The sequence below is a fragment of the Eurosta solidaginis genome, chromosome 3 (assembly GCF_040869045.1).
Source record: "Eurosta solidaginis isolate ZX-2024a chromosome 3, ASM4086904v1, whole genome shotgun sequence".
Taxonomy (NCBI): Eukaryota; Metazoa; Arthropoda; class Insecta; order Diptera; family Tephritidae; genus Eurosta; species Eurosta solidaginis.
The window spans coordinates 55107249-55124931 of NC_090321.1; the positions used below are offsets into that span (position 1 = coordinate 55107249).

General features: G+C 32.6%; 1 protein-coding gene across 4 annotated transcripts in view; it reads right to left on the reverse strand.

Annotated features, from left to right (window-relative positions):
• LOC137243738 (uncharacterized) overlaps nt 1-17683 on the reverse strand; it is a 171679-nt gene that overhangs the window by 126854 nt on the left and 27142 nt on the right. For 2 of the 4 annotated variants that reach the window (XM_067771776.1, XM_067771780.1), the window contains exon 2: nt 4556-4567. The exons of the other annotated variants lie outside the window; for them this stretch is intronic. In XM_067771776.1, the coding sequence (XP_067627877.1) occupies nt 4556-4567 (12 nt within the window). The remainder of the gene's footprint in view (nt 1-4555; nt 4568-17683) is intronic. 4 annotated transcript variants of the gene reach the window in all.

The window sequence follows — 17683 nt, forward strand, 5'->3', positions numbered from 1 at the left end:
GGTTTTCACGACTGTTACTCAATAAATTTCTATGCCAATTTATTTAGTGGACGTGCAAAGTTTATTGAACCTCATGAATTTGTCTCACTTATTTGTATGAACTTTATGATCTTCACTAGAACACAGTTCTGTAAAGCTGAATGACGTAGCGCTGAATGATGCATTAACAAATTACATTGAAAACGGTCAATGGCTCTAGCTTGTTGATATTAGCGCGCGAAAACTTGCATCAATATCCGTTGTGTCATCTGAATCTGAAACCTTCAGCTTGGAAGGCCAGCACAACACTTTTTCCATGGCAACCGCAATATACATATCTTATATATTGTTACGAATATTAGCAACACTGAGTTGTACTGTCATCTCTAAGCAGATGCTAAGCAGTGACTTGCTTGCACATCAATAATTCAGTCATTAGGTCTACACATATGTACGTACACGCAGCGGAGAAGCAACGCACAAACACATGCAGATATCTTATCTGAGATATGCAATTATTAATTAAGTGTCGCTCACAAACACACGCGCTTATGAGAGCTATACACGTACATCTGTAGTTATAATTATAACAGATAACCAACTAGTAGATTCTGGAACAGAAGCGCATAGAAGATGCAGCGAGGAAATCAAAGAGTATAAAAGGCAGCAATAGTAGAGGCGCTACAATCAGTTTCGATTAAGCACGCTATCTGTCGAGCAATAGTAGAGTTATTTATTGTGAAGTACTTGAATAAAGGCCATTTTGCATTATTAAATATTGGAGTTATTTATTCAACAGTTTAGTGATTCGAACTTAGCAGAAGGTTGCAAATAATAGGATTTGCAGTAAATTCGTTACAATATTAAATAAGCAAAAGTATATAGGTTCTATATATAGAACACACAGCGCGCTTTCCACTTGAAAGGTGGTACATGTCAAATACAAGCAGCGAAAATGAGATAAGAATCAAACAGACAGAACAGCATTTTGCGATTGTGCTTAAAAATATAAGGGAACTTAAAAATTTTACAAAGTATCGCGGCGGGCAAATTGTATGGGGAAAATGGGGGACAAAAACTTGGGATGCACATCCAGTTTCTGAATATATGGGTCATACTGAGTAATATTGTCCATGGGACCATAGGTCTGAAATGAATTTCGAGCCTCCATAATTTTGTTAGAAAATTTTATATCCCAATCCGAATCCGAATTTGACATTTATTTTCATGTATTTTATTTGTGAGAGCTGCTATTCGGATTGGGATATAAAATTTTCTAACAAAATTAGGGAGGCTCGAAATTCATTTCAGACCTATGGTCCCACGGACATTATTACTCAGTATGACCCATAGATTCAGAAACTGGATGTGCATTTTCAACAATAAATTTGACCCACCGTAGTAAGTATACTTCACTTGATAAAACCGAATCTAAAGCTCAAGGAATTTTTTCAGATTTTTTTTAATTAAATCCAAACAAGCAGTCGAAATTCAGACATTAGTGCCTTTGAAGTACTTTGCCTTTGCATTAGGCACATCACCTAACCAAGGTCCAAAAAACTAGCAGTCTCTACAATCTTGGACCTTCAACAAATTGATACTAATAGGGATTGCTTCTACAGATATGGTATGCGTCATATGGGAACACTTCACTTGTTTTAGTTTATCAGATAAAAGTTGTTAAATTTGGGGGTTATGGGTGTCTTTCTAAGTGATTCGCTTTCTTCTACTTATTATTAACTATTTTGATTGGGATGTTCTTGTTTATGACAGTTCAGCAGAGGCTGACTTCTCAGTATTACAGTTAGTAACTATAGCAGCGAACAAAAAAATAACGGTGAAAATTATTTTCAAATTCTGACAGTTAAATTTTTCTTTTCGATATTTTAGGAAAGGACTTCTATAAATTTTGTAACTGATGCTATGCAAACCAATCTCAAAAATGTTTACGAAAAAATTCCACAAGAGGAGAAAATTTTAAAAATTTGTTCGGAGTTTTTTAATTTTTGACAGTTTTTTTCCGAAGTGTGTTGTAGATTTTTTCCATATAAAAAAATGTGTACACTTTGTATATAGGAAATTCCTAAACATCCTTCGAATAAAAATTATTAAAAGTAAATTGAATGGGGACATTGTAGATAAAGGAGACATTGTAGAATAAAATAAGTGTGATATCTTATCCGTCACCTGCCTGACAGGATGAGCAATATGGCTACTTTTAAGTATTTTGGCAGCGTTTTGACAGGGTGTTCAATATGGCGGCGCATACGGCCAGCTATCTTTAATTATTGTAATTTTGACGTCTATGCGCAAGTTAACACACTTGTTTTATCCACAATGCTAAGAGAGCTCCAAATAAAAAGTTCGAAATTTTCTCGAAATTTCGCTTTTTTTTCAAAAAAGTTTTGAGATTGGTCTTCATAATTTCAGTTACAAAGCTTATACAAGTTTTTTCTCAAAATATAAACAAAATTAAAAAAAGTTTTAATTCACAAAATTTGATAAAAATTGTCACTGTTGTTTTTTTTTCGCTGCTTTATTTAACATTGAACACTTTTAGAAAACACAACTGTTGAGCGGTTATTTTGGTGGTCATTTTGTGAAGGTAGAAAGTTTTTAAACAATCAGCGGTTTGGATTTTACATCAAATTAATGAGCATACATTTTTTATGCTGCATTCCCTCAACGTGTTAGCTCCGCTGTTTAGCAGTTTTTGGAAATTTTGTAGAGTTGGTTATTTTTCCTCTTAATATTAAATGAAGTTCGAAAAAATAATTTTAAAAAGGTCTTTTCCTTAAAATTCAAGAATGTTTATTTAATGTGTCAGTTGGCTTAACTCGTCGTTTATAAAACAAAATTTCCATCATTCAGTTGAGGGAAAAATCTTTTGAACGTATCAATAAAAGTTTTATTCGCTGCACGCGGTTATTGCAAATTTTTGACTAGATATATATGGTGTTATCAATGCTAGCAATAACATAATCCTTATCATTTTATCATAAATGAACTAGTGTAAGATATAAATATTATATATCACTTATAATTTAGTAGATTTTAGATTTAGGACAATCTTCTTCTTTGAACATTTTGATACGTTTAGCCTTCAATATTCCAACTTTTTTAAAATATTTTTTCTAAGCTCAATGGATCCTTAAAATTAAACTCATGATATGGGTGTTATCTCATTGGTTGGTTGATGTTTTTGTCACTAAAATTAGTCCATACCCATCTATAGATAAACAGAATAAGATTCTTTGTACGAACTTTTCATTCGAAACAAGTTTGTCGTTGAAGTTTTGAAAACTCGTGTTTCGATGTTCAAAGGTTTCGTCTAATCGATTTTAAACTTATTAATTTAAAATTTTTTTGTTTTTTGTTCAATTAGTGTGGAACATTTTTTCTAACATTCAAGTGGAAAGATGGGTACAGCAGTGGCTCAACTATATGGTTCGGCAATCTCTACAGCAACAACATACTTTGTTCAGATTGTCAAAATCTGCGTGTTGGTGTTAGGCGAATGGAATGGAATGAAAACATAAAACTTATCAGTTTTTGTGTGTTGTAAGAAAATGTTGTAAATGTTTTGGTTTCATTTTGAGTTAGCCATCTCCTTTTGACAATCCCGACTCCAGTGAAATGAAAAAAATAAAATCAGCTGATGAGATGAGCAAACCATATACATAGTTGAGCCATTAGTACAACTCACACTTTTTTTTGTTAGATTTTACTTATGTTTACTACACTGAAAGAAAGACTGGTAAAATCAACCGAAATACGGGTCAATTCAACCGAAATTTCTGTCAATTTTTATCCATCGCAACAAGATGTTGAATCAACTGCGCACAAATCGTTGATTCGTAATTGACCGTTTTAGTAGTCACATGAACAAAAATAGTTGTTGCGACAGCTTTGTACGACGAAATTACCTATGTTGCGGCATTTGCAAGGCTGATGAGTTTTCACTGAGATCTTTTCATGGCAGAAATACACTCGGAGTGCTTGCCGACCAGTGCCGAGGGGCGACCCCGCTTAGGAAATTTTTCTTCTAATTGAAAAACCTTATTTCCAAAATTTTTATGTTGCTTTGCCAATTTTTATGTTACATATAGCCACAGCATACATAAGTATAAAGTACAGAGCGCAGTGAGCGTAAAATTCTCTTTGAAATTTGCTCATGTATTGACTGTTGATCGCTGTTGAAATAACCAGTGAGATCAGTTGTGTTAACAAAAAAAATCAGTTAGATTAATTAGGAATCTGTCAATTTTACAGAATTTTGTTAACAAAGAACTCGGTCGAATTAACCACAATTCGATCAGTTTCACCGAATCTCCGTTAAGTCAAGAACAAAAGAACCGATTTGTTGATTTTACTAGCACCATTTCTTTCAGTGTATTCTACATTCTCTTTTTGAATAAAGCCTAAAACTCATTCTCGAAAACTACAAAATGCAAAATAGGAGTGTCAAGTCATTAAAATGCGTGATTTATATATGAAAATGGAGTGTCCTTTTAGCAAGAATTTGAAATGTGTTATGTAAGCTTTGAATAAAAGGGGTTTAGTAAAAAGTACTTACATTTGGAGCTGTCTGCGTGTTACAAATATTTTTAGCAGCATTGAATTAAAGACAAATTATTAAAAATTTGTTTGTATTATAGAGAGAGAGGGAGAGAGAGGGAGAGAGTGAAAAAATTAGTAGAGGTAAGTAAAAGTTGTGAATATGTGTGAAAAATTGTCAATGCGAATTGCGGAATGATTGATTATAAATTTGGAACCATTGATAACGTGGAAACTTGCATAGAAAGTGAAAATATTCTGAGCGTGAGGTGATATGATGGAAACTTGGTTCATTTATGAAATATGGTTATTTAGTTTTATAGTAAAAAAGTTCGCAAGTTTTATAATATCGTATTTTATCAACAATGGTATCCGCCTTTTCAAATTCCAAGAAGATTTAAAAAAAAAAATAAAATGGGGACAACAACTAAACATATAAACCAACTGTTAAAATATTATGAACTTCAGTTGAAGTCTTTGGAGTATACCTGCTCGTGTACCTAGGAACTATAAATACATGACAAACGTCAACAACAGATACGTCATTTACCCACCCTGTCGGAAAATCAACAAAACAAAATAAGCCTCCTCCTTAATCATTTCCATTCGAGGCCACAATTTATTATAGATCGGAATATCGGAATTTTAGATTGAAAAAATAGTAACATTTTTTTTTTTTTCACATATCGAAATTATAACCCTGTATTTCTTAACTATCTCCAATAGTGACCACAATTTATACAGTTGCAATCTCGAAAAAACAATACAAGTTTTTAACAAATTGTATCAATTATTTTTTCCGTTTTTAATTTCTTTAACTGCAGAAAAAATTGATGAATTGTATAACAAAAGTAAAGTAAAATCAAGAAGTGTTTAAAAATCTTCATAACACTTTTTCGACATTTTTATTTTGAATTTTCAGAGTTCTTCATACCTATATAACACTACTTTATTTTGTCTTGGATTCCAAATTAGAAAAACTGACGAAACTTTATCGGAACTTCAAAATACAAAAGCAATTTCTACTATGAGAAAGCGAGACCACTAATCCCCCAAAATTAGCGAGTCTGACATGTTTTTATTTATATTTTAAATTTAACAATAAAAACAACGCAAATAGCACGGGAAAATTATTTCGGTCTCTGATGGTTCACAAGAAAGTTAATTTTACGAAAAAATATATAAGAGAAAATACAAGAAAAATACAGAGCAAATAATATAGGTATCAGAGAATAAAATCAATGTAGTTTATTAACTGAGCTTTGACAATTTTATTTTTTCGAATTCTGAACAAAAAGCTCTTAATATTCATTTACAAACACTTCTCGAATTTTAAAAGTTTTTCGAAAATGATTTTCAGTTTGTCTTGCATAGTTTTCTTCATGGCGGAATTAAACAAGGTGGCATCACGGGACAGCTGATTTGTGCCTTTTTTATTTGATTTGATACATCAACTTCCGGTGCAGTACGATTTTGACATTAGTCCATCGAATTTACAAAAACAAAATACATGGAACTTTTATTTATGTTTGTAGGTATGTCACCATGCTGCCACCTTGTATGGTTCCGCCATGGTTTCCTTTGTACAATTAATTTGACGGGGTAAGACTTAAAAAAGTCATTGTTTTTTTTTTAATGACCACCTTTATAAACTTATGTACGCACAAACTTTGCAAATATTAGCAGAGACTAAACATACATACATACATTGATCAGTAGCATGCGTCCAATGAGAATAAGATTAAAGAAACAACATTTGGCAAATGATCTTGGAAAGTTTTCATTTTTCGATATTATAAATGTATATACATATAAATATTTGTAATTTTTTTTTTCAACTGAAAATGCCTTGAATAAGAAATTTTAAATTAAATATTTAAAAGCTAACGGAAACCAATAATCGGATTAGGTAAACTTTGGCTATTTGTGCGAAAGGCAATTTTTCAACAAATCATTTTATGAGTGTGTGTCTGGAATGGGTTATTACATTAGCAACGAAAATTGTTTACACAAGTAGCAAAATTTTATTCAAGATTGATAAAACTTAAAAGTAGATAGAACATTTTTAATTAAAAACAAGTAAGGACGGGGCTGTCTTCGGCTGTGCCGAAAGCTTTATACCTTTCATGAATATGTGGAAATTTAAATACGCATTGTATTGTCAGCAATACATTTAATTGTATTGTACATATTTTATTGCAATGAAGAAAAGCACATATCTGAACAATCGGTTGTATAGGATATATGTATATTATATATAGCTCCGATCGAAGTGATTTTGTCAAAAAGCCTTTTATGATCTAATAGCAAATATCTCACCAAGTTTTACTTTTTTATCTTCTAAAGTGAGGGAGAAATGGCCAAAACCCCCTTATCTCAACGATCGGTTTGTATGGAATATATATTATATATAGCTCCAATCAAAGTAATTAATTCAGGATATTTTCTACGACATATTACCAGATACCTTGCCAAGGTCTACGTTTTTAACTCGGAAAGTGAGGCCAAAAATGGCAAAAAACCCCCTTATCTGAACAATCGGTTGTATGGGATATATATTATATCCGGCGATATATATTAGATCCGATCAAAGTGATTTTTTCAGAAAATCTTCTTGATATATTAGAATAAATATCACCAAGTTTAACGTTTTTATATTGGAAATTAAGGGAGAAATGGCTAAAAATCTTTCTATATGAACGATCAGTTGTATGGGATATATACTATATATAGCTCCCATCAGTGATTTTTTCAGAAAATCTTCTTGATATATTAGAATAAATAACGCCAAGTTTAACGTTTTTATATTGGAAATTAAGGGAGAAATTGCCAAAAATCTGTCTATCTAAACGATCGGTTGTATGGGATATATACTATATATAGCTAGGATCAAAGTGATTTTTTCAGAAAATCTTCTATGATATATTAGAATATATATCACCGAGTTTCACGTTTATACTTTCTAAATTAAGGCAGAAACGGCCAAAAATCTTTATATCTGAACGATCGGTTGTATGGGGTATAACTATATATAGCTCCGATCAAAGTAATTTTTTTAAGATATCTTCTATGATATATTAGAATATATATCACCGAGTTTCACGTTTATACTTTCTAAATTGCGGCAGGAATGACCCAAATCGTCTTATCTCAACGATCGGTTGTATGGGCGACATACATATGTTATAGTGGTCCGATCCTACCGGATCCGAAAAATGTCTAATATAATACAAAAATACATCCTTGTGCCAAATTTCATTGAGATATCTCAAAAATTGAGGTACTAGTTTGCGTTCAAACAGACAGACGGACGGACGGACAGACGGACATGGCTATATCAACTCAGTTCGTCGCCCTGATCAATTCGGTATACTTAATGTTGAGTCTATCTTCTATATTTCTCAACGTTACAAACATCGGGCCAAAGTTAATATAACATTTCATGTTCATGAAAGGTATACAAATAATCCATGCATGCAGAACAAATCGAAATAAATTGTTAAAGCATACTTTAATTATTTGGAGCTTTTTATACAAGGTATAGTGCTTTCCATAGTTATAGCACCACTCCAACTGAACAAACAAAATTTTATAAGAATTTCTAATAACTCAGTGTAAAGCACAATTCCGTTGAGAAAAACTTCAAAAGTCAGCACCATTTTTGATTTTCTCAAATCTATTACGTTTTTAAGATAAATCAATGAAATATGTTTTTTGTGTATTTTGATACGATATATGTACATACTATGTATTTGATTTGATAAAACTTTGACAAATTTTTTCAAACATTTTACTGATAGTTATGAAGAAAATGTTTTAAAATTTCGTATAAATATTAAATTTGTTGCATTCGGTACATTTTTATTTTGATGTAATTTCAAAAACTTTTTCAAAGAACTTTGTTGAAAAATTTTGAAAGCTGTGCAAAACTTTGAGGAATTTTCCTAAAAAAAATTCTGATAATAGTTGAGAGCTTGTTTTTGCAAAAGTACTACAAGGAATTTAAAGATTTTAATTTTACTTATAGTTATAATGAAAAAGTTTTTCAATTTCATACAAGTTATAAATTTATCGAACTTTTGATTTAAATTCTGGTAAGAAGAATTTTTAGAAAAATTCTGAAAAAGCTTAGAACACTTTAAGTCGCTTTCCTAGAAAAACTTTAACTTAGTTTGAATAAATTTTAACAAGTTTTTTTGAAGTTTTTTTAAAGAAATTTTTAAGTTTAAAATTGACTAAAAATTAATTTTTTTTACTTCTAAAATTAAAGAAAATAAACTTCGAATTTAAAAAAAAACTTTGAATTTTTATTTAAAACTTTAACGTTTCATGAAGCTGATACAGAATATACAGAATATTGAAAATTTTATGCACCCTTTCTTGAAAATTTACAACTTTATAAAATTCTTAAAACTTTTCGAGAAGTTTTGGAAAACGATTTTTAGTGTTTTTTTTTAATTTGTGATTTTTTTTTGTCTGATAAACAAACAATTTTTTGAGGAATTTCAAACGACATTTTTATGAAAGTTTTTAAATGTTTATGAATGTTATAAATTTGTCAACTTCTTTTTAATTGTAATAGAAAATTTTAATTTTATAAAATTTTTGAAAAATGTGCGAGACGTATAACGTGTACTTTGTCAGACTGAAATTAATTGGACCACAAAACTGTAAAAAAAAAACAATTCTGAAAATTCTAAGACAACAAATTATTTATTTTCGCAAAATTTTGTCGGGTTTTCTTATTTTTTCAAAAACATTTCTGAGATTGGTTTGAATAGCTTCAGTTACGGAATTATAGGACGTTTTTTCTTAAGCTTTCGAAAACGAAATAGGCTTCAATTAACGAATTTTATTAAATATTTACACTGTTATTTTCTTTTCCACAACTGTACATTATTGCCGGGACATTTCCCATACAAAATAAATGCATCCCATATTATTTTACAATCCGTTGTTCGCACTTAACCGCCATTTCGGCTGTGGTCAGAATAATTTTTGCTTGTGAGATGTAAGGCACTTTAATGTGCCCATTAGTATAAATTTGTTTCTGTAACAACTCGCCTGACTATATTGTAACTAAATTTATTTTCATTTCATTAACTACACTGATAGAATGGTGCTAGTAAAATCAACAAATCTGTTCTGTTGTTCTTGACTTAACGGAGATTCGGTGAAATTGATCGAATTATGGTTAATTCGACCGAGTTCTTTGTCAAGCGAACAAATTAGTTTCGCTATTTCCACAAAACAGAAATTGTCGCTCTTAGGTTAACAAAATTCTGTAAAATTGACAGATTCCTAGCCAATCTAACTGATTTTTCTGTTAACACAACTGATCTCACTGGTCATTTCAACAGCGATCAACAGTCAATACATGAGCTAATTTCAAAGAGAATTTTACGCTCACTGCGCTCTCTATTTTGTAGTTATGACGATGGTGCCACTTGTTCAAAAAAAAAAACAATAAAATAAGAAAACCACCAAATCGAAAAAACACACAAAATGGGAACACAACAATTGAAACCCCCTTTTTTGAATTTACTGTTCAAAAAATTATGAGATAACGGGACACCTATTTATCGGGTACAATTTTGCAACTTCTACTCCAGCGAAATGCAAAATTGCAAAAATTTTGTTTGAATGAACAGGATTTTTCCAAAGATAGTAACATTTTGTTCAAGTTTTTACGAATCTAGTAACATAATAAAAACATCATTTTTAATGTTGATGTTTCCGACAACATAAAAGTTTGAGTTGTTTTGGAGTTGTTTCAACTTAAAGTGTTACGAAAATTGAACTTGCCGAATTACATGTATAGTTACTCCAATGGTGAGTTATGTCAACTATTATACTACAAGTTTTCTTCGAAACAATCAAGTGTGGCAACGACATGCGAGAGAAGAAATTTAGAATGAGCTGAGCTGCAATTGAATTGAGAATCCGTTTTGTGACTACTATTTTCATTTCTATTTGCAAAGCGAAGTTCAAAACTATAAATTAAATAAATTACAAAATATCAAATTTGGTGAAAGTGCGTTTAACAAAACAAAATAATAAAGTGTATAATGTTTAATGTGTGCCACCATATTTGATGTGCGCCCAATTGAAGTTCGGTTAGTAAGTTCCACCGTGGTGTGATGGTAGCGTGCTCCGCCTACCACATAGAATGCCCTGGGTTCACACCCCGGGCAAAGCAACATCAAAATTTTAGAAATAAGGTTTTTCAATTAGAAGAAAATTTTTCTATGCGGAGTCGGCCCTCGGAAGTGTTTGGTAAGCACTCCGAGTGTATTTCTGCCATGAAAAGCTCTCAGTGAAAACTCATCTGCCTCGCAGATGCCGTTCGTAGACGGCATAAAACAAGTAGATCCCGTCCCGCCAATTTGTAGGAAAAATTAAAAAAGAGCACGACGCAAATTGGAAGAGAAACTTGGCCTTAGCTCTCTTCGGAGGTTATCGCGGCTTACAATTATTTTTTTTTTTGTCGCAACCACATTTTTTATTCATTTGACTACTAAAACGGTCAATTACGAATCAACGATTTGTGCGCAGTTGATTCAACATCTTGTTGCGATGGATAAAAATTGACAGAAATTTCGGTTGAACTGACCCGTATTTCGGTTGATTTGACTAATCTTTTTCTTTCAGCGTATATTTCAATAATTTTCATAAATTAAGGCACATGCAGCAAAAAAAAAATATACAACTATGCTAAGTGATTTTTTCAATTATCTTTTAAGCTTTTCAGCATTTCGTTTGTTGGGCACGCGTTAACCTTGAAATTTTAAGTATTGCCCAATAAAATCTATGCGTCAATGGGAACACTTTTCATATGTGGGTGTTGTATAAAATTGTAAGAGGAAAAATTTGCAAAACCTATTTTTAAACTAAGAAATATTTGAACTAAGAAATAATTGGGTCTTTGAAAAATTGACTTGTGTAAAGCAACCAAATTCAATTCAGTGTGTACAAAGTGGGAGGAGATGGGTCAGATAATCATCTTAATGGACTGAATTTTCACACACGAGTTTTAGACATAAATTGATGCATAGAATCGAAATAACAATAGAATACAATTGAAACCGAAAACATGCGCTGATCAAAAAATTAAAAGTAAATTAAGCTTCTAAAAAGATAGACCACAGGCCACTCAAATAAGTCATGCATCACTTAAGCAAATAATAAAAAGAAGCCGAAAAAACTTCAAAAACGCTTGCATAACGTTTGAGCCTCTTTCATACGCAATGAAACAGAAACGAAAATATATTTCGAAGTTTGCTCTTAAAATTTTTCAAATTCTCCAAATACCTACTGCAGCTTCATCTTTTATTAATTATTGTTGCTGTTTTCATATGTTTGTTTTCCTTACCACATGCCATTGTAAAAATTGAAATTTTTTAAGATCCCATTAAAATAGCTTTTAACGCAACATTCATGGGTGTTTAACTCATTGCGGGTGGCAGCAATTGTGGCATGAGGGCAAAGTAGTGTAATGCACTCTTTTTTGTTGTTGTTTGCACATATTTACACAATGAAACACCTATTTGGTAGATAAAAAACGCCTTTTTTCTATAACTTTCTAACTTAGAAGTCGTAATGCATGCCATACAAAATTTTTTTTTAATTTGTGTTCCCAATGCTTCGTTTTTAAGTGCATAAGCACTTAAATTTCTATGTATGGGACGCTTAAATGATCACAGCGATCAACAATCAGATGTTGATATGTATATTGAATAATTGTGATTATTTTGTTTTACTTTTGCTTTCAGTTCGGTATGTATCTATAGCCCTATGCATGTATATTTCCTTTCTTGTTGATAAGCGCATACGTCTCCTGGCCCGCAGATAATATAAAAAGTGCAATCTCTAAAGCCACAAATCATGGATTTACTAGACAAAAATTTGTTTATACTGGTATCAAATTCACGACATGAAATAGGAGCTTTCAAAACGGTTTTCGCTTAGAATTTTATACTCAGCTGAGCAGAGCTCACAGAGTATATAAATTTTAATCACATAACGCTACCCCGTAACGCCATAAACTAATCGTGATAGATATATACTTCTATATATCAAAATGATCTGGGCGAAAAAAGAAATTCATTTAGCCATGTCCGTCCGTCCGTCCGTCTCTTCGTTAACACAATAACTTAAGTAAATTTTGAGGTATGTTAATGAAATTTGGTATGTAAGTTCCTGGGCACTCATCTCAGATCGCTGTTTAAACTGAACGAAATCGGACTATAACCACGCCCACTTTTTCGATATCGAAAATTTCGAAAAAACCGATAAAGTGCGATAATTCATTACCAAAGACGGATAAATTGATGAGACTTGGTGGGTGTGTTGACCTTATGACGCGAAATAGAAAATTAGTAAAATTTTGGAAAATGGGGGTGGCACCGCCCACTTTTAAAAGAAGGTAATTTAAAAGTTTTACAAGCTGTAATTTGGCAGCCGTTGAAGATATCATGATGAAATTTGTTACTCCTATTACTTACTTTAAAAAAAATTTAAGTCAAATTTTTACAAAAAATTTAATATCTTTACAGTATCTAAGTAAATTATGTCAACATTAAACTCCAGTAATGATATGGTGCAACAAAATACAAAAATAAAAGAAAATTTCAAAACGGGCGTGGCTCCACCCTTTTTCATTTAATTTGTCTAGAATACTTTTAATGCCATAAGTCGAACAACAATTTACCAATCCCTGTGAAATTTGGTAGGGGCATAGATTCTATGACGATAACTGTTTTCTGTGAAAATGGCCGAAATCGGTTGAAGCCACGCCCAGTTTTTATACACAGTCGACCGTCTGTCCTTCCGCTCGGCCGTTAACACAATAACTTGACCAAAAATCGATATAACTTTACTAAACTTAGTTCTCGTACTTATCTAAACTTACTTTATCTTGGTATTAAAAATAGGCGAAATTCGAATATGACCACGCCCACTTTTTCGATATCAAAAATTTCGAAAAATGAAAAAAAATGCCATAATTATATACCAAATACGAAAAAAGGAACGAAACATGGTGATTGGATTAGTTTTTTGACGCAAAATATAACTTTAGAAAAAACTTTGTAAAATGGGTGTGACACCTGTGACGACACTTCGTGGTATTACATATATAAATAAATTATCGGTACCCGACAGATGATGTTCTGGGTCACCCTGGTCCAAATTTTGATCGATATCTCGAAAACGCCTTCACATATACAACTAAGGATACTCCCTTTTAAAATCCTCACTAATACCTTTAATGTGATACCAATATCCTACAAGCACATTCTAGAGTCACCCCTGGTCCACCTTTATGGTGATATCTCGAAAAGGTGTCCACCTATAGAGCTAAGGCCCACTCCCTCTTAAAAAACTCATTGACACCTTTCATTTGATACCCATGTCATACAAACACATTCCAGGGTTACCCTAGGTTCATTTTCCTACATGGTGATTTTCCCTTATTTTGTCTCCAAATCTCTCAGCTGAGTATGTAACACCCGGTTACACCCGAACTTAGCATTCCTTACTTGTTAAACTTAAGATCAATTTAAAAGAGTGCCCAACTTTGGGCGGCTTTTGTATTAAGCTACCCTTGATGAGTTCTAGAGCCAAAGGAACTGAAATCGTTTAAAAAAGTTAAGTTTCTTCTTTCTAAAACATGTTTGCCTCTGAAACACCTTTTGCTTGATTTTTGTTAGCCAATGCTTATTATTCAAAGCCATAGTTGGCCTTTAAACTTTTAATTGTGTGTTTCCGTGGCACCGATAGCCACGAAGTCGGAAAACTCAAATGATTTAAACTTCAGTGATACTCTTAAGTCACCCTCGGTCGCCAGCTGGTACACTGAATGAAATACAATGACGTTGAGAGTGACAGCAGACCCTTGTATTCGCAATCTCCCTATTCAATGACCTATTTCTATTTAAAATACTGATCGTGATAGTATAGCTAGGATCCTGAATGCTATAGCAAGGAAAGTGAGTATGGAATAGTTAAATTTCGCTTTAATCGCCGTGTTAAAATTAAAATTGAGTTTAACTTAATAAAAAGAACCTTTGAGCGGCTATCAAGTGTTCTGGATATTAAAGTGCAAGTTGGGTTTTTCCTTAAAGGTATTACTATATAACCGCCTCTGTAGACTTGGCGTAGAAGTAGCTCAGCTTGGGGGTACCTAATCCATGCTAGTGTTCATTCAAAAAACCTTGATCGCAAGAAAAGCTTCGAAAGGTACAAAATAAACCGAAATGCTGACCGCCTCGAATCCTCATTTGGAATGATTTATACTACCTAAAGGTTGAACACATGCATCGAGGAGTACCTAAATAACTTACTAAAGACATATCAAATCAACAGAAAGGCTTCGATTTTTGCCTGAGCATACAAAAATTGAAGCACTGCTGTAAATATGGAACAGCTTTTCAGCGAACAAGATCTCCTAAGATTAATATCCGCGAATCGCACCGCATCAGGATAAATAAGTAAGTCTGACGACACGGGTCTCTCAAATGATGCCAATACATATGGAAAAAGTCGAGGACCGCAAGTGCGTCTATGGCGAAGTCGACAAATACTATGCTAAACACACTATCTTCAAATGCCCCCAAAGGATCCAGAGTCTACGAATGGTAGAGCAAAGAATTTACTAAATTACAAATGATAATGCTACAGCAAAAATGTTCAGCTGGCTAGAGGCGTACCAAGAAATCAGCATCTTCAAAGAAACAGCAATCCTCGCAAAGAAAAATTGGACCTGAAGAAGCTCTTGGAATATGAGATACATAGAAAGCCGACCAGCAAATTGTATATGTGGACCTGTTGGCAGTCTTTACTAATTGCAAAAACTAATTACAAACAAAAAGCTATTCGAATAGTCAAAGCTGTAACTAATCGAATGCAAACAACTAGTCGAATATTCGAATACGATTATCAAGAGCTCCATAATCTAATCTTATCATAGCCCCACACCATCTTGTATTTTCTTATCTGGTGTAATCTCTTCTAATCTAATTTAGCAAAATCGAATCGTATTTGAATCCAATATTATCACCATATACAGAGCTATTTTAGTTTATTACAATCCAGTATAATCTTATGTAGTCTAATCTTAACATATTAGGCGTAATTTAATCTAAAATTTGTTATCTATCTTAACCTCATTTAACCTAATATATTTTAATCTTATCTCTTCTATTATTTCATTGAATCTTGTTTAGTCTAATCCCGACTACTGCCCCAGCTACAAATGTATTGAGGAGAAGGAAAGCGTGCTGCATTTTCGTTGATATGCTATTATCCGGCACTAGGTAGAAGGAGGTAAACTGCTCTCGCCCAACCGTTTTGAAATGATCTCGCGAAGGGTTCCAAGCTCGTAATTTAAGCGATGGTTAAATTGATTGATTTCACTAAGTGATTCGATCTACAGCAGCTGGTACACCACGGATTAGTTACCAGTTGGGGCATCACAAAGGGGCCCATTGGTAGCCTAGTTGTCAGGCTGGGATGCGATTTCTTAGCCCAGTCCTTTTAAACTTACCTAACCAAATCTAATTTTCATATTTGTCTTGCAGTGATTTATGAAAGATATATTACATTCAAGTTAATTTGAACCGTTCCCATAATTTTTAATCAAATAGTTGTAAAGTCTCAATTTTTACTAGCGAGAACTCATGTGCAAGCTTATATAATTGAATCTAATATAATCAAGTCCAGTATAATCTAATCTTATCTAACACATACAACCTAATCTATTGAAATTTATATTATCTAACATAATATAATGTAATATTAATATGTAATCCTTGATCTTCGTTAATATAATCTAGTGTAGCTATAAAATTTAGGTATTATTATCTTAAGAAGTATAAGTTGATTCTGACTGAGGTGGTCCAACCTGAACTTATCTGCTATAAACCAATATATAAAAAGAAGTGTACATTTTGATTGTCACTTCATAAGTCGAGAACGGCTCGACAGATTGCCATGAAATTTTTAGGAAGATACAGGAAGGAGAGATGATGGTTAGTTGATTTTGAAATCCCAAATCGGTTTAGCCATATATGTATATATAAAAATCAAACTCTGTGTGTGTGTTCGCTATGGAAACGTATTTCCCACACATCAATCATCACCAAATTTTGGTTATGGGTTCCTTCGATCAAAGGGAAGGTTTTAGGCTAAAAATAAAAAGGGCGAGGCACCTCCCATACAAATGGAATCTTTGGTACTGCATACCTTTGCAGGTATACATGCCAGAACATTGAAATTCGATGAGGATTTACATGAGGTCAATCCCTAACACCACCAAGAAAATATGGAATTGGGAAAAAGGGGGCGTGGCACATCCCAATGAAAATTGGTAAGGAGCTATGTGACGTTAAGTCCTAAAACCTCCAGTAAAATGTGGAATGGGGAAAAACTATGGCTGCCGTACAAACTTAAGTTATTTTAACCCCTAAAGTTTAACTGCATTGTTGAGTTTAGCTGTTATGCCTTTTGGACGTTTAGTAATCTGCCGCTGTTAAAAAAATTGTTTAGCTTCAGTCTATCTACATCTCCTATAAAAATCAAATTCTGTGTGTGTGTTCCCTATGAAAACGTGTTTGCTATACTTCGATCATCACCAAATTTTGGCTCGACGTTCCTTCGATCAAGACGAAAGTTTTTCATATTTCAGAATTAAGAATTTTTAATTTAAATGTTTTTGTTTTTTGGCTATGCGAAAGAACTATCTTAGCTCCCAAAAATGATATGTTAAGAAAATCAATGATCGCTTTCAAAATCAATTTCCTGGTGAAGTGACGAAATATAAATCGATCGACACAGTTACAGATGAAGATAAAATTGTGAATTATCCAAATGAATTTCTATACTCCTTAGAACCAAAAGGAATGCCTGCGCATATATCAACTTTGAAAATTGGCTCACCAGTCATATTTCTTCGGAATGTAATCGAAGCAACAATCATCAGCGGTAAAAGCAATACAATAATATAAAATAAGATACAATAAGATACAAGAATAAAATGTTTTAACAGAAAATTTCACCAAATATGCGTACAAAATTCAATTCAATTTACAGCACAATAAATTAAATTATCAACAAACAAAACAGAAAAAATAAAGCAACATCCATTCGA